Genomic DNA, 18,559 nt, shown 5'->3' on the forward strand with positions numbered 1-18,559 from the left:
TCACTGAGACCCTGATGTCAGAAAAGACTAGAGCAATGTGATTACCAGGTTGAGACAGGGAAGGGTTTTGACTAGTGTGGAAAAATGGAGAGAGGGTGTTCAAAGTGAAGAAGACAGCTCCAACAAAGACACAGGATTTCTTTAGGGGACCACAAGTAGTCCACTGTAGGTAGATCACAGGTAGTGAGCAGGGCAGTATAGTTGTAGAAAAGGAGAGTGACAAAACACACTAAGTTTATGTGTTCCAGGTCCTTGCTTGCTGGATTCAGTAATCTCTGTGTAATTCAATGTATGGTGTAAGACGTTTGAGAGATTTTGAGCACGCAAGTTACAGAAATGTTTGGATTTAAGGGCTGGATGGACTTGACAGGTTATGAAAAGTAACATTTCTCCCCACCTGCAGAGGAGTCGCTTCACAGGCGGTGAAGCAGGTCTGCAGGTGTCTATCTTTCTCTCCTCCTCTCTGTCTTCCCCTCCTCTCTCCATTTCTCTCTGTCCTATCCAACAACGACAACAACAATAAAACAACAAGGGCAACAAAAGGGAATAAATAAATAAAATAAATATTAAAAAAATAAAAAAAAAAAGAAAAGTAACATTTCATAAATTCTTTCTCTCTGGTCATACAACTACTTGATAGCCTTTCAAATATTCCAGGCTGCTAATCTGATGTACTAGACATAAGATAAAGGTCAGGAAGGAGTCATTTTAGTGGAAATGGAAAAACAGGGTCCCATTCTTGTAGAAACGATAGGAAGAAACTTGACTGGATAATAAGGTCTAGTTAAGGCGGGAGGAAAAGATACACCTAGCAGGATTTTGAGGCTAGAAGACTAGAGAATGGTGAAATTAAAGGATATGAAAGGATATTAGAGGACAAACTGGTTGGAACTGTATATAGTGGAAAGTGAGGATGGGTATTTGGGGAAAAACAAAAGATTAGCTAAACATTACAAAAGTGTATTATCTTTGATTTCTTAGACTTCTGTAAAACAGCAGTGAAGTGCAGTCATTTGAATGCAAACAGAAGAGTTTACTTTCTCAGTTGTGTCCAGGTTTTTACCCTTGAGTCTCAATAATTATAAAGTATTTTGATCAGAACCTTGCATAGCTTGAACTTACTTGCATCTGTGGAATTATCCTTGTTAAATAGATTTCTGCTAGAAATCATCTAGACTGAATTCTCTATGATAGACTAAAGCTCATCCTTAGTAGAATTATGAATATTTTCATTAGGAATTGAACTCTATCTTTAAAACTAGTTGATTTCCTGACCCACTTACATAAACACGGTCACCTTCCACTTTTAAGGTGGAGGGATTAGAAGTGAAGATATCAACCTCCATCTCCTCCCTAAATTTCTATAGTATAACAGCTCTGTTGCCTTATTACCAATTTACTATGAAGAATTGTAATTCTGATGTAAACCTTTTTCTGAAGAGTTCCCTTTACTGAAGGGATCATTCTCAGACATTCTTGGTTATATCCTGTGATTTGCACCCTTAGAGTACTGAATCAGATCTCGTCTAATAACATACTTGATGACAGCAAAGTTAGCTCATGTCTCCCCAGTCACCTCTTCCAGGGAAGTCTAAATTCTTGGTAAAGGAGGTTCCTCGGCTGCCAAAGTATCATTTTACTGGTCAGGGGATAGTAGACTTGTATTAGGAGTCAGGTGGTAGCACAGTAGGTTAAGCGCACATGGCGCAAAGCACAAGGACCGGCATAAGGATCCCGGTTTGAGCCCCGGCCTCCACCTGCAGGGGGGTCACTTCACAGGCAGTGAAGCAGGTCTGCAGGTGTCAGACGTCTTTCTCTCCCCCTCTCTGTCTTCCCCTCCTCTCTCCATTTTTCTCTGTCCTATCCAACAACAATGACATAAGTAGCAACAACAATAATAACTACAACAATAAAACAACAAGGGCAACAAAAAGAAATAAATATTAAAAAAAAGAGTTATTTAAAAAAAAAAAGAAAGACTTGTATTAAAAGGGCAGATTCTCCTATCTACTGAATAGTTTAAAAATTAACACTAAGTTGAAAAACTAGGCGCATCAAGTGATTTGAAGAATAGCATGCTTCTCTTTAGATGAATATCAAATACATATCACACCTTGTATCTTACAAGATATTTATTATTATGTTTCTGTCCTTTGCCCTCTGACTAGCTTTATTCTCTCTTTAGCAGTTTCCTATCAAGGCAATAATGACCTTACCATTCTGACCTTTTAGGCCATATGAATTGCTTCTCTGTTCTTCCTATAGTACTTTATATATGTTTTAAAGTTTATCATGAAAAAATGTAAATTAGCTTTAAAGGTTGTATTAAGTAAAAAATCATCATGTAATTTTATAATGCTATTTTGCCTTGTTTCACCTGCTATTTTGATGAAAAATTACTTATTCTTATGAGAGAGAAAGCAGAACACTGCTCATCTCAGGCATATGTGCCACCAAGGATGGAATGATCCTTGAACTTCATATATGTAGTACCAAGCATCTTTTTTTCTTTTTTTTTGTCTCCAGGGTTATTGCTGGGGCTTGATGTCTGCACTACAAATCCACCGCTCTTGGTGGCCATCTTTTTCAGTTGTTATTGTTGGATAGGACAGAGAGAAATTGAGAGAAATATTCCAAAGAGCCTGTGGCTATACTAGGTTTTTTTTTTTTCTTTTTTTTCCCATGATCCTGAAATCTGACATGCAGGTGGAGCGAAGTTATTGTCTGGGGTTAAAGAATAGGAAGGCTATCAGGAAAAAGGATGGGATACAGAGTTCCGGTGGTGGGAATTGTGTGGAGTTGTACCACTCTTATCCTATGGTTTTGTCAATGTTTCCTTTTTATAAATAATAATAAAAAAGAAATTGAGAGAAATGGGGAAGGCAGAGGGGGAGAGAAAGATAGATACCGGAAGATCTGCTTTCACTGCTTGTGAAGTGACCCTGCCACAGGTGGGGAGTTGGGGGTTGGAACCGGCATCCTTGTGCGGGTCCTTGCACCTTGTACTATGTGTGCTTAACCTGGTGCGCTACCATCTGGCCCCCAGTATCTCGATTTTTAACCCCTAGATATTATTATAAATAAGTTCTTCTAAAAATTAAGAGCGTGTCTTTACATAGTCACACACAAAAACAGTTAATATTTTGAATTAGCCCATATTCTCATTTCCTCAGTTGATCTATTAATGAATGTCTTGACCTAGTCTTTTCATTTCCATTTAATTGATTGCCTTTCTTCCCACTAGACTGTGAACTGCGTGAGGTGAGAGTATTATCTTTTAAATTTTCTCTCCCCACTTTAAAATACTCATGATATTTCCATGTTGCAGATACCCAGAATGCACTAGCTGAACTAACTGACTTAAATATGAGTATGATATTGATTCTTATTGTTTTATTGATGTTCTACTATGGACCTACCTTGTAAATCTTTTTTTATAGAAACACTTTTTAAAAATATATATAGAGACAGAGAAACTGACAGGCAGGTGTGTGTGTGTGTGTGTGTGTGTGTGTGTGAATATAGAACTAAAACTTTCTTCAACTCGATAGGGGCAGGACTCTAACGTTGGCTGCGTACATGGCAAAGCAGCACACTATCCAAGTGAGATATTTCTTCAACCCAAGTAGATTCATTAGTCTCTTTAAAAAAAAAAAAACCTAAACCCAGGATAAAAATGGATAACCGTAAGGGAAGTAAGTATCTAAAGTTAAATTAAAATATCATTGCAAGAAGATGAACTGCTAAATACGATGTCCTAGTGACTAGCAAAATGGTCCCTCTGTGTTACCTGAGGGTGAATCAGAAATGACATGGAATATTCTTGTGCTCTTTGTGAAAAGTGCCTTGTTTTTGAAAGGTGTGCTAGAACATTTGGGCATCCTTCGGGAGGAGTGTTTTTAACTGGTGTAGTACATGATGTTATGAGTTTAGTGTACAGACAGTAAGACTCTGTTTTTAACCAACATTTTATTAAAATCGGCAAAATAAGTCATATCACATGGACAAATTTATTTTTGTAATTTGCATACCAAAGTTTCAGAGTATTCATGTACCAGTTTCAGATACATGATATTTTTAGAAGTTCTAAATGCCACTATTACTAGCTTTTTCTGGGGATGAGTTGCCCGTGGACTCCAAAAGCTGAGTGGAAATACACTTAGCTAGACTTGTTTAGTGACTTATCAGGATGTGTGAATGTTGTGACCTTTTCATCATGCTTTCTTTTGTGCCCTTGAAATTGATTGCAACAAAAGTCATATTCAGCCAAGAACGCTGAACTTTTTGAAATAAATCTGTTTTGAAAACTACTTTTTATTTCTTTAAATTTGCATTTGGCCCTGATTTCCTTCTAAATAATTGATGCTGCACTGGGACTACCTTAATTAAATTGACTGATAAGACACAGGCAAAGAGCTCTGAATCCACAGTCAGGACACCTGAGTTCTAGTCCCTCCGGTAACTGAAATTTTGGCAAGTCACTTCCCCTGACAGAGACTTGGGTCTTCATTCACACAAAAGTATGTTGTTCTTGAGGTGGTGCACCTGGTTGAACAAACATGTTATCATGCTCAAGGAGCTAGGTTCAAGCCTCCAGTCCCCACCTACAGAGGGGAAAGCTTCACAAACAGTGAAGCAGTGCTGTGGCTGGCTTGCACTCTTACACACACACACACACACACACACACACACACACACACACACACTCTCTCTCTCTCTCTCTCTCTCTCTCTCTCTCTCTCTCTCCCTCTCCCTTCCTGTCTCCCTGTTCTTTCTTGACTTCTGTCTCTACCCAGTAAATAAATAAAATAAAAAAATGTTTTTAAATGTGTTGCTCTAAAATTGAAAGTCCATTCCCCCCCCCCCCAGAAAGACTTTTTGGGCTAAGACATAGTTCACCCAATAAAGCACAAACTTTACCATCTGCAAAAACCCAGGTTCAATCCTGTAGTCACTACATGGGGGGTGGGGTGGACTGTATGAGAAGCTTCATGAGTGATGGGGTAGTGCTGTGATGTCTTTCCTCTCAGACTCTCTCTCCTCTGTCTCTCATCCTTTATCTAGAAAAATCAAAGTTTTAAATCCTCTGGGAGCAGCAGAATCTGCAGGTGTGGATCCACAGCATTAACCTTGGAGGCAAACAAGCAAATAAACCCAAAGAACAATAAAACCCCCTCTTTTCAGTTGAATGAGTATTTTTCTTTCTTTTTTAAAAAAATTTTATTTATAAAAAGGAAGCATTGACTAAACCATAGGATAAGAGGGTACAACTTCACACAGTTCCCACCACCAGATCTCCGTATACCATCCCCTCCCCTGATAGCTTTCCTATTCTTTAACCCTCTGGGAGCATGGACCCAAGGTCATTGTGGGATACAGAAGGTGGAAGGTCTGGTTTCTGTAATTGCTTCCCCACTGAACATGGGCATTGACAGGTTGATCCATACTCCAAGCCTGTCTCTCTCTTTCCCTAGTGGGGTGGGGCTCTGGGGAAGCGGAGCTCCAGGACATATTGGTGGGGTTGTCTGTCCAGGGAAGTCTGGTTGGCATCATGCTAGCATCTGGTACCTGGTGGTTGAAAAGAGAGTTAATATACAAAGCCAAACAAATTGTTGAACAATCATGGACCTAAAGGCTGGAATAGTGCAGATGAAGAGTTGAAGGGTCCTCTATTTTGTAGATAGCTACTAGGCATATTTTAGTTATATTTCAAAGGGACTGTGGCTATACTAGTTTTTTTTTTCTTTTCTGTTTCTTTTTTCCCCGGAGCCTGAAATCTGATATGCATGTGGATCCAAGTTATTGTCTGGGGAGATGATATCATGGCTGGAAAAAGGGCCAGAAAGCTGCATCAGGGAAGAGAATAACTCCCTAATATGGGAAAAGGGTATAAATATTGTTGACTGTAAACCCCATCTATTTGATGTTATCTGGGGCCCATATTCTGCTTAGTTGCCTATGTGACCTCTGCATCCCTATAGATCTGAGCTCACATTCTGTGCTCATGAGTAGGAATGTTCCAAGCTGCCCCAATACTTGGACTCATCTTCCTCAGGTGTAGCATAGAGTATGCTGTCCATCCTCCCTTAAGAGGTTGGGGCATTCTCTACCATTGTTGATCCAAGTTGAGGGCAAGGTCCTATGGGGACCCACAAAGGGGTCTGTTTTGTTGTTCCTGATGGAAATGGCCGGTAACAATAGAGAGGGATTTATTCGAGGTCTAGGCTCATCATGTCTGTTTGGGAATCTCAGGACCCCCGATTAGGGCCCCAGCTGATGGGCTGGCCTGATAGTGACTAAAAAGTCAATTGTTAAAGTATGCCAGTCTCTTGCCCTTATTGAGCTTTTGCAGCCCTTGTTTTGATAAGGTGAGTGAGAGAACTGTAATAGGCAGTAGGTGAGGAGGGTATCTAAGTCTAAGTAGACACTATTTCATTATGAACTTTATACTGACTCACTACAGACTATTGAATGAGTATTTTTCAGGGATATATCCTAGGCATCAGTAAATGCTTGTCTCTCAAAAAAGGTCTTGCCATCTTCAGTCACTGGATTGTCATATAAGAAATGCATACATTGGGGGAGGGGGGAATAGTAGTGCCAGGCCAAGAAATTTTCTCTCAATTGAAATATTTGTCTAAAAGAATGTAATATTCTTTCATTTATTGCATGCATATTTATCAAGCACTTACAGTATGGCAATTACTGGACTAGGTTCTGAGGCTCAGTCTCACGGTCTCAAATAAGACAGACTACTCATACTCATGGGGCTTAAAGTCTAGCAGGGAATAAAGAAATATACAAGATAATTACAGATTGTGGTAATAGCCACAAAGGAAATAAACAGAGGTTTTTGCTCAAGAGGGAGGGACCCTACACTGAGTAGTCAGGAAAAGCTTTTCATGGGAGTTGCTGTTCACTCTGAGGTCTAGGAAGTGGTGGAGTGGGTCGTATTAAGAATCAAGGCGGGGCCGGGAGGTAGTGCCACTGGTTAAGCGCACATGGCACAAAGCGTTAGGACCCGGGTAAGATCCTGGTTGGAGCTCCCAGTTCCCCAGCTGCAGGGGTGTCACTTCTCTCTCTGTATCTGCCTTTCCCTCCTCTAGCCATTTCTCTCTGTCCTATCCAGCATTGATGACAGCAATAACAGCAACAATAATAACAACAATGATAAACAACAAGGGCAACCAAAGGGAAAAAATGGTCTCCAGGAGCAGTGGATTTGTTGTGTAGGCACTGAGCCCCAGCAATAACACTGGAGGCAAAAAAAAAAAAAAAAAAGAAAAAAAAGAAAGAATCAAGGAGAGATTCATATTTAAGTCCATTCCTAGGAAACCAAAAAGAGATCATGAAAGATGGAGAGAAAGAGATGAGAAGCACATAGATATGATCTTGGGCTATGCTGTTGGAAATGAAAGAAATGTATTTGAGGCTCACCTTCCAGATTAAATTGATAAGACTTGTTAATAGATTGAATGTGGTGAGTGAGGACTATATCTAGATTTTGGCTTAAATGCCTGACTGGCTAGTGGCATTTGCTGAGAAGGGGAACTCTTAGGGCAATAGGCTTTTTTTTTTTTTTTTTTTTTTGTGGAGTATTAAGAGTTATGTCTTGCCTATATCACATTTAAGACACTTCAGAGACATCTTAGAGGAAGATGCCAAGGAAGCAGGGTGGAACTCAGGGAGGAGGCTGAAATGGATGAATCAGTGATGTGAAGAGGGGGCACTGAGTGCATGGGTCTGTGAACTCATTTTGAGCTGTGCTTCTCAACCTCAGGTCGTGGGGTGAGCTTTTAAAAAAGAGCTCACCTTGGTTCCCACTCTTAGAGACTTTGATTAAATTGAGTTTATGTGGGGCCTGAATACCGACATTTAAGATTATTTATTTTATTATTATTACTAAGAGAGGGAAGAGGGTCTGGGTGATGGCACACCTGGTTGAGCACACATGTCTGTCTCAATGCTCAAGGACCTGGGTTCGAGCCCCCAGTCCCACCTGTAGGGGAAAAGCTTTGCAAGTGGTGAAGCAGTGTTGCAGGTGTCTCCCTGTCCCTCCCATCTCTACTGCCCTGTTCCCTCTTGATTTCAGGATGCCTCTATCCAATAAATAAATAAAGATAATAAAATAAAAAAGAAGGTTGTTTTAAAAAACAAAAGAGAGGGAAAAGACAGAGCTGCTACAACACCGCTCCACCACCCTTGAATTCCCATAGTGATGTCCATGGTGCTTCTGTGTGGTGCTGGGGTTTAGCCTCACATATGGCAAAGTGCGTCTCCACTGGGTAAGCTGTTTCGTGATTCTGTCACTCAGTTTTTCTAATTCCTTACAGGATTTCCCTTTTTAGTTAGGATGGAAAAGCTAGTGCTCAAGGAAGAAAGTGCAGCTCTCTAGGAAGGATCTAGGACTGAGCTTTCATATGGTCTAAACAATGCAAACATCCTCCATTCTTTTCAATTTTTTATCATTTGAAAAACAAACGAGGCGGGTTGGGTGGTGGCACACCCAGTCTAGCGCACATAGTACTATGCACAAGGACTCACGCTAGGATCTGGTTTAGAGCCCCTCCCTCCCCAGCCTGCAGCAGAGCCACTTCACAAGCAGTGAAGCAGGTCTTCAGGTGCCTATTTTTCTCTCTTCTCATTTCTCTCTGTCCTGTCAGATAAAATAAGGGGAAAATGGCCAATGGGAATAGTGGATTTATAGTGCCAGCACTGAGCCCCCGTGGTAACCCTGGATGCCAAACAAAAGCAAACAAACAAAAACATTGGTTGATAGTATTATATAGCTTTCAGGTATAGGGCCTTTTAATCAAAACTTGTATACACTACATTACTGTTACCATCAGAAGTTTAGTTTCTACCCTTCAGTATGTAGTTGAAGGGTCTTTCATCTTTAATACCTTTCTCATGCTTGAGCAAAACACTCTTTGGCCCTTTGGATGAAGTTTAGTTTTCTCAGTACCATAGCAGAGTACCCTGTCTTTGCTTTTAGTGAGTGTGCCCTTTCTAGTCTATGTTCTTGATTTCTGAAAGAATTGCTTGAGTGCTTAAGGCTTAAATAGATCATCTTTCAACCCATCATTCATATGTTACCCCGATGTGGTTTCGTGGTAGCAGGTATTTGTTACGGTTGAAAGATAAAACACTCGTTCTACTTTTGTTCTTCATTGTACTGTAAGAATTTTGTTGTGGCTATGGTAGAGACTGTGAGGAACAAGCATTTGCAAGCAAAAAGCACTTATACTTCCTGTATAGGTGCACCCACAGAAAGTGAATTGTTTTCTGAATTGGTCCAGGATATTTGTTGAGATTTCATAGCTCTGTTTGAAGATAATTTCCTAAGTGCCATTGAAGCCTTACCATTTCTATCTGCTTTTAAAATTTTCACACTTGACTTTTGCTACTCAAATTCTTTATTCTTGCCTATGGTCACCTATTACTTTCTTAAAGCACTTAACTAGGAGAAAAATAAAAGTATGCTCACACATCTACATACTGAATTCACATCTCATAGTGGTCTCTATGAAAAAAAAAACCCCAAAAAACAACAACCCAATGAAAAGGGTGTAGAAAGCAGAGGCAAGGTTTATTAAATGTTTTTGTGACCCATGGCCCACATAAAGTCCTGATGTATAAAGGAACCATGCAAGACCATGCAGCCCTCCCTTCAGCCCCTAGGGAATATGCCATTCCAAAAATATGGCCTATTAAAAAAAATAACTTCCAGGGACAATTCCGTAAGCTTTCTTGTTAATGTTTATAGCTGAATCAACACCATACTATTATTATTTTTTTTTTTTTGGTGTATGGAACAGAATTCATGGATCTAACTGTAGCAAATTTTATAGCCATAATTCGTTAATCTTGAAACTTAGGGTCAGCAAGAGATATGAAGTTTGTTTAGGGCAATGGACAATTTAATTATTGCATCTGCCTGAATTTACAGTGAAAATAAGCTTCAGCATCTAACTGGGTTTAGTTCTTAGGCATCTCACTGATTTCTTTCTTTCTTTCTTTCTTTCTTTCTTTCTTTCTTTCTTTCTTTCTTTCTTTCTTTCTTTCTTTTTTTTACCAGAGCACCACTCAAGTATGGTTTATATTGGTGCTGGGGACTGAAACTAGAACCTTTGGTGCCTCAGGAATGAACGTCTTTTAAACATTATTTATTTATTTATTTATTTACTATTGGATAGAGACAGAGAAATTGAGAGGGGAGAGGGAGAGAGACAGAGAGACCCCTGCAGCCCTGCTTCACCACTTGTGAAGCTTTCCCCCTACAGGTGGGGACTGGAGACTTGAACCCGAGTCCTTGTGCACTGTGATATATGTGCCCAACCACGTGCGCCACCTCCCGGCCCCCAAGAATGAAAGTCTTTATGCACAACCATTATGCTGTCTCCCCATCCCCCACTTTCAGTCCTTCATAGCAGCTGGGAGAGGAAGGGAAGAGAAAGTTAGCATGCCAGCACTCATGGTGTTACACAGTGAGTGGAATGCTTAGTCAACATGGACTATCTTGGGCTGTGTCCTAGTGCATGCCTAACTAAGTAGTAGCTGAGGACCATGGACTAGTTGACTGACCTCGTAAGGCCTTAGTTGCTTCATTTATAAACACCTTACTTGCCAGTGCTTAATAGTTGTGTAATCTCTGCAGGTTCTTTAAAGTTCTGAAGTCTATTTGTAATTGGTTTAACTATTGGGAAAAGCAACCATCAACAAATTGTGAGTTTCCTTAGTTTTTCCAGATCATTTTCTGCTAGTCTTAGTTCTACTGTTATAGCAGATGCCCAAATAAAAACTTGCATTGCCAGGAAATAGGGTGGTGGGTGCATTTCAGTTAATGGGCCTAGTTGAAACATGTTTGGTTTTGGAGACAGCTACACTCATATTACCAAGCCTTGGCTTCTTGTCTGTTTTCTTTGGGCTGAGTAGGCAATGAAAAAGGAGACAGGAAAATACATTTGGGGGCAAATAAAATAAGGAATTTGTCTTATGAAGACAGCTTATAGTTGGGGAATTCTAATGTTAAACTTAACCCTATCCTCTTCTCATTCCTCTTCTATCTTAAGTGGAAGATGAGGCATTCTTGCTGCCCTAGAATATATCTCCCATTCTCAAAGGATTTTAATAACCTTCTTTCAAGTTTTTTTTTCTTCTTATGGATAATCATCTTAATTCCCTGAATTTTTCTTCAGAGGGAAAAATTCTTACGCAGGTCATCATTTTAAAGTTATGGAAGTGTTGAGATAACATACTAGGACCTCACTAATACAAAATTTGGAAGGAGGGATCCACAATATATTTCTGTTCATGTTTAAGACATTACAGTGCTTGTTCACCACAGTCTCTCCACGCATTGACACTTAATACATGCCACACAATTTTCAGGGTATTTTATTTTATTTTATTTTTGTTATACTAACATTAGGACAATATTGAACACTGTCATAAAAATTATTTTATGACTAAAAAATTCTATAGCTTTGGTTATACTTAATTTACATATCTTTACTACTTAGAATTTCCTTAGATTGTACATTTGAATGAAAGAGAAAATATTCCTTTTTCTGTCATTTTTTTTGCCTCCAGGGTTATTATTGGGGTTCATGCCTGCACTCCGAATTCTCTGCTCTTGGAGGCCATTTTTTTCCATTTTGTTGCCCTTGTTGTTACTCTTGTTGTTGTCATTATTATTGTTGACATTGCTGTTGGATAGGATAGAGGGAAATTGAGAGAAGGGAAGACAGAGAGGGAGAGAGAAAGACAGACACCTGCAGACTGCTTCAACACCCATAAAGTGACCCCACTGCAGGTGGGGAGCCGGAGGGCTCAAGCCGGGATCCTTATGCTGGTCCATGTGCTTTGCACCACTTGCACTTAACCCTCTGCTATACCTCCTGATCCCCTGTTCTGTCTTATATTAAGTAATGGATTCTCATATTCATCTGATAATTCAAAGGTTTTTTTTTTCTATACATATTTATTTCCACCAGGGTTATTGTTGGGGCTTGGTGACTGTATGATGAATCCAGTACTTCTGGTGGCTAATCTTTTTTCCTTTTTTGATAGAAACAGAGAGAAATTGAGATAGGTGGGGGCAAAGAGTAGAGCAGGGTAGAGAGAGAGGGAAATATATATATATATATATATATATATATATATATATATATAGAGAGAGAGAGAGAGAGAGAGAGAGAGAGAGAAATAGTGTGCCTGCATGTGAGGGGAGAGAGAGAGAGAGAGAGAGGGAGACTGAGACCTACAGTACTGCTTTACCATTCATGAAGCTTCTCCCCAACAGGTGGGGGGACTGGGAGCGAGCTTGGACCTAGGTCCTTGTGCACAGTAACAGGTGCCCTCTACTAGGTGCATCGCCACCTGGAGCCTTCCAATTTCTTACAAAACCACATTGCTAGATTTAAAGTAAAAAGATGCTCTTTCCGATGTAATGTAGGTTATTACATACTTTCGAGTTTCAGCATATAGCAAAAGATCCAGATGCCTTCCTTGCCTTCTGCCCGTTTCTATTAAAGGGGCTCCAAATCTGAGTTTTCAAATTTTCAGTAGTGAGTCTCTGTAAGAGATATTTGTAATATCAAAAAGGAAAACAAAATCACCATGGTCATCCTGTCAATCAATGTGTTTGTTTCTATCTTAACTTTGGACAATGTATGCCACATTCATAGGTTCCCTGAACTTTCAGGGGTGGGGGGCAGGTTACGTCCTTCAGGACACAAACACATACACTTCAGTAATGTTCTCCTTTCCTGTCCTCACTGTGGGGGATAGAGAGGACACCTAGAGAGTTCCTCTTGAGCTCCAGTGTCCTGTCCTTGCTCCAAAAGTTAGACTCGGAGTCACCCTCTGAGACTCTTGCTCATCATTTATGCCACAGAGATTAGGAATGGTTGCCAGCAGATGATGCTTACAAGGCAATTTAAAACGCAAGGCATTATATAGACACATCATTAGAAATATCAGTATTGATAATTCCTTGACTTAAACCCCCAGAATGTATGTTCACAATATCTATTTAGCATGGTCAATTGTTCAGCTAATTAATATGCTTTTATTTTATGATTTGCTGTTTCCAGGGCACAGACAGAAGCTTGATGACTCTAAACCTAGTTTGTTCTCTGACCGCCTCAGTGATTTAGGGCGCATTCCTCATCCCAGTATGAGAGTAGGTGTCCCGCCTCAGAACCCACGGCCCTCCCTGAACTCTGCACCAAGTCCTTTTAATCCACAAGGACAGAGTCAGATTACAGGTAAGACAGACTCCTAGGTTTCACTTGCAGACTCTGGCAGGCTGGGGGTGAGGGGTTACCCGATAAGATGTGTTCACTTTAAAACTCCTGGAGCTGTGTAATGGCTTATTATTTAAAAGAAATTAAGACACAAAGAGACTATTTTTACATAAAAAAACCAAACTCCGATAGTCAACAGCTTTGCGATAAAAATTTGGGGGAAGTTTCTGCTGTGTTCTGTAGCTATGTCAGTCTGCACACTGGGTGAATGGTAATAACTATGTTCTCTGGGAGAATGTTTGTTGTAAGGTTCTATATTGTATCCAGGTGGTGCAGGGGATAACATCACACCCTCACTATTAGAAAATTAGTGTTACCCTCTCATATGGGGGTTTACATTTCTTACATGTATAACTGTTTCATTAAGTTTGCTTGAAAATTGCCCAGGGCTAACAGGAAGCCTTGATTGGTAATTATAAGGCCAAGTCAATGAATGGCTTACTGGGCAGACAGAATCCGCTTCTGATTCACATTTAGTTGCAGTTCCTCCTGTGCCAATTCTCTTTAGACATTCTGCTAAGCTGCTTACCTTACCTTTCTTCTTAAAAATTAACATGAGCATTGTATTACAGACTAATCATTCACATTTGGTACATTAAGACTCCTGACTCTTCCCCTCCCGCCCCCCCCCCACTGTGCAAAGACAAATCTTATTTTAGGACTAAGTCTGATTGTTTAGATCATGGTGACTAGGAAGTATGTTAATCTTCACAGATCTTTAATTTACAAGTTTTGAGAACTGAAAGAAGCATACTACGTAGTTGCTGTTGTTGGCAGAGGTGTTTTAGAATAGAGGGAAACAAGTCGAGACGCAATGTATGCTAAATTCTTAACATGAATCTTTTCTAACAGTTAGATTTTTATCTGTAGCGGTTAAGTTTTGAGTGTCATTAATGATTTATAAACACAATTGTTTATAAACTAAATGACCTACCTCGCCTTCTTTCCCTCCCATATTAACAACGTCTTTTTGGAGTATGTTTCTGTGGATGTACTTGTATCAGTTTGAATATGTGCATATGCCCGAGTTTACATCCTTAAAAGTAGTATAGGACTATAAAAATTAATATCAGAGAACTGAAAAGAACTAGTTTTCTGCACCAGAAAAGAAACCTGGAGCTCTGTGTTGAATAGCTGATACTAGTTAAATAAATCTCTAAAAGATGATATGTAAGGATAATAAGGTTAATGTGCTTACTAGACACATATCCTTGAAGAAAAAAAAAAACCAAAAACCACAAGGGTCAAGTTCACACTAATTTGTGTGAATTTGAAGCAGCTCTATATGTGGCTGCATTTAAAGTAGTGAACTTTAGATTATTGATTTAGGTTCATAATAGCTGTCTTTATTTTTAGATTAATTCTTCTTATTGTCTCTCTGACTCTGTGTTATGTGTGTATGTATGTATGGGAGCCTATATATGTACATATACATATAAAATGTTTATATATGGTTTTCAAGGGACCTTTGATGGCTAATAAAATATATATGCATAATAAAATATATGTTCTATGATTAAGAAACCCCTGGGTTCTTTAAATGTTTGATTTATATATCCTAGTCCATAACTTCCATAACTATTTGCCAATTATGCTTTGCTAGTGACTATACTTTAAGAACGGTCCTTGAGACTTGTGTATTTTCAGATTCACATCAGAAAATGTTTTTCTCAAGACTTTGTGCAGAAATTTAAAAGATTGGTGATAGCTATTTAAAGATGGTCTGACAGAATAGACGCAGGGCATATTTTGAATCTGAATGTACCGTTAACCTAAAGGCCGGTCAGTGTTGTGAAAATTATCTCTATTAAAGCAGCACTTGATCCAGAGATGTAAATGGGGAGAATGAGGCACGGAGGCAGTGTGGCAAACACCAAGGGCAGCAGAGCAGCTGAGCAGAGTGAAAGAGAGGCTGCCACTACAAACTAGGGCCTCTTGATCCCGCTGTACTACCACCTGGCCTCTTTATCCTCCTCCCTGTTGGGAGACTTAGGATTTTTCAGCCACTTGTTTACATATTTATAGCAAGATAGTGACAGACAGAATTAGGTTTCTTATCTGCTAATGCTTTTCTTATACAGTGTCACACTGCAGTTCATTGTATGATGATCATTAAAAAATATTAAGTATTCTCTGAATATCTTTCTGAAAATGAAAATGTAAAGCAGGTTTTTTTTTTCCCCCTACCTACTGATAGCTTTCTGGAATTTTTATAAGAGTGTTAGCTCTAGGGGCCAGGTGGTAGTACAGTGGGTTAAGCGCACATGGCGCAAAGTGCAAGGACCAAGGACCGGTTCGAGCCTCAGGCTTCCCACCTGCGGGGGTGGGGGGTCGCTTCACAAGCAGTGAAGCAGGTCTGCAGGTGTCTATCTTTCTCTTCCCCTCTCTGTCTTCCCCATCTCTCTCAATTTCTCTCTGGCCTATCCAACAACAATGACAACAATAACTATAGTAACGATAAGCAACAAGGGCATCAAAAGGGAAAAAAAAATTAGCCTCTGGGAGCAGTGGATTAGTAGTACAGGCACCAATAAACCTGAAGGCAAAAAAAAAAGGTGTTGTGTTTTGGGATTATAACAGTAATAATAATTGATTTACAGATTTGTCTTTTATGATTGATTTTAACACTCACAAGGCACTAGTCCCAAGGTTTCTCAGACATTTTAAATCAGCAGGAAAACACACACACACACACACACACACACACACACACACACACACACACGCTACCCTTGGTAAACTCTTAGCCACCTGCACTTTCTCTAAATGCTCCTATATTGTTATTAATAATAATACTATCCTAGTATCTGCCCATAATCAAGGTTGTGGAATGTTCTGCCTTGACCCAACTTACTAGGGAGACCCAAGAATAGCCACTGCAGCAACAGCACTTTCAGAGTGATCTGGATAGATTTCATTTTTTTTCTCTTTGGATCAGTTTTCATTTACTAAGTATGGCTTAGGACTTGCCACATGGAGAGAGTTATATGAGGAAGAGAAGAAAATTCTATCCTTGATTGAACATCTCATTGAAGAGATTGTTAACCTTCTTCTGCCTTCTGCCCTATGGTAACAATGTTGTTATTCCTTAGGCAGATAATCTTCTCTTTGGAGCCTATTCTCTTTGTGGTGTCTCTATTGGTTGACAAGACCCATTCATCCTGCCAGTGTGTTATCTTTTCTGTGAAGGAGTAGTCCTGGAATTTTCATTCACAGGCTGCCTACCTGTCTTTTAAGCTTTAGTTAAGATATTATTATTGTCTAGCTTTGATATAATCACTTAAAAATCCTGCAAGATTATAAATTTTTTTTGGGGGGATATTGTGTTTATTGCCTAGCACAGTAGTGGCATTTCATGAAATGCTGAATGAATAAATGATATATAAATAGCAGAAGTCAGTGCAAAAAGGTCTGAGATATTATTCTTTGTTAACATAAATGGTTCTTTTTTTAAATTTCATACTCTAAAATGCCATTGTTTCCTGGCTACAAATAGTAGTGTCTGAAATCACATATCAAGGTAATATTCACACATTGAAACCATTTGATGAAATTATAGTTTAGGATCTACATCATTACAAGACTAAATTTAAATTCTTCTTATAAGCCTTATCTATAGTTGACTTTATGTCTTCTTTCCATATATTGCATCTACATTTTAGTTGATGTAATTTTTTGGATCAAGAAGTTTATTTAGGCCAGGGTGGTGGTACAGTGAGTAGATCTCTGAACTTGCAAGCCTAAGAGCTAGTTTCATCCCTAGTGCTGCCTATGCCAGAGTACTGCTCTGCCCTCTTCCTCCCTACCTTCTTACTTACCTGTCTTGTGAAATATGTCTCTAAAAATAAAATAAACAAATAGACAGGCCTATGGAATGAATGATTTATGGAACTTTATGCTTAGAAGATGGCTCCCCTTAGGGACACTCCTGTTTTACCACATGTACAACTCAGGTTTGAACCACCAAGCCCCGCAGCACTGGAGGAAGATTTCGTGCTGTGGTTTCTCTCCCTCTTTCTCTGTCTCTTCTTATCTATCTGAAAAGTTGGCCAGATTGGGGAAGCCCCAGTCATGATGACAACAGTAGCAGCAGCAGCAGCAGCAGCAGCAGCAGCAGCAGCAGCAGCAGCAGCAGCAGCAGCAGCAGCAGCAGCAGCAGCAGCAACAGCAGCAACAAAGAAATGTGTATCAGAATGGGCCTGATCACTTCACATTTACTTGATTCTCAGTATTTCGAGCTCTTATCCCAGAATAGTAGATAATGATTACTCTTACATGGTCACTACTAGTTCTCCTATTTGCCAACATAAAAGGCAAGCCAGACTCCCAAAAGAGTGAAACAAAATTACAAATTATAAATTGAGGAAGTCATAAGCATTTAATGTTTCATATTAGTGCTCTTTAGTACTTCTCCCAATTCCAGGGGCTAAATGTCCTAGCCACACAGTGGACTGGCTAGCTTTCTAGTGTTTCTGTGATGGCCTTACTCTGTTTTAGTCGTTAATGGCTTATATTCTGCCTGAGGCCCAAAGCCTTCTTAAGGCTTCCTGAGGAAGTTGCTTCCTCTATAGCATTTTCTTTTCTTTGTCTTTCATTCAGTTGATACTTGTCTCTGGGTAATGAGAAACATCTAACTTGTCACAAATGCTCACTTCTTTTGATTCAGAATCTGGTGATAGATGTGGAGTAGAGATATTATGTTAGTAGAAACTGCTCAAGTTAACTAGTTTTGTTTTTATTATTTCTAGTTAATATTTTATTAGTGCTTTTAATAGTGTTTTTTACAAGATTACAAAGTATTAGGGGTATATTTCCTCATCTCTTCTACCACCAAAATTCTATACCCTCAATCCCCACAGTTCTCTGAAGGCCTTAGAAGTAAGCTGGCTAATTTTTTTTTCTAAGTTCATGAACAATCACTGTTTTAAACTCAATCTTCCAGGTGAATGGAAATTAAAAGTGCTCACTAAGGTCCTTGATTTTGGAATGGCACAGTCCTCTAATCTTTGGGCTGGGCTGTCTGCTTGTCTGTTATTCATTCATTCATTCATTCAAAAAGTTCAGAGTGCTTTTCTGTCAAGACATTTATATAAGTGAACAAGATAGACATACTTTCTGCTTACAAGGTACTTACATTCTAGTGATACAGTCAGTATATGGGGGGGGGAGCACAAGCATTTATACAAGATAATTTCAGAGAATAGTAAGTGCACTGAGTTTGAAATAGAGCCTTGACATAATAGAGACTT

At 39.4% G+C, this 18,559-nt stretch overlaps 1 protein-coding gene across 9 annotated transcripts in view; it reads left to right on the forward strand.

The window, feature by feature from the left end:
- Positions 1 to 18,559, forward strand: part of LOC103120378 (RUNX family transcription factor 2) — a 343,683-nt gene that overhangs the window by 79,700 nt on the left and 245,424 nt on the right. For 5 of the 9 annotated variants that reach the window (XM_060189907.1, XM_060189902.1, XM_016191562.2 and 2 more), the window contains exon 4: positions 13,098 to 13,271. The exons of the other annotated variants lie outside the window; for them this stretch is intronic. In XM_060189907.1, the coding sequence (XP_060045890.1) occupies positions 13,098 to 13,271 (174 nt within the window). The remainder of the gene's footprint in view (positions 1 to 13,097; positions 13,272 to 18,559) is intronic. 9 annotated transcript variants of the gene reach the window in all.

The sequence above is a fragment of the Erinaceus europaeus genome, chromosome 4 (assembly GCF_950295315.1).
Source record: "Erinaceus europaeus chromosome 4, mEriEur2.1, whole genome shotgun sequence".
Classification (NCBI taxonomy): Eukaryota; Metazoa; Chordata; class Mammalia; order Eulipotyphla; family Erinaceidae; genus Erinaceus; species Erinaceus europaeus.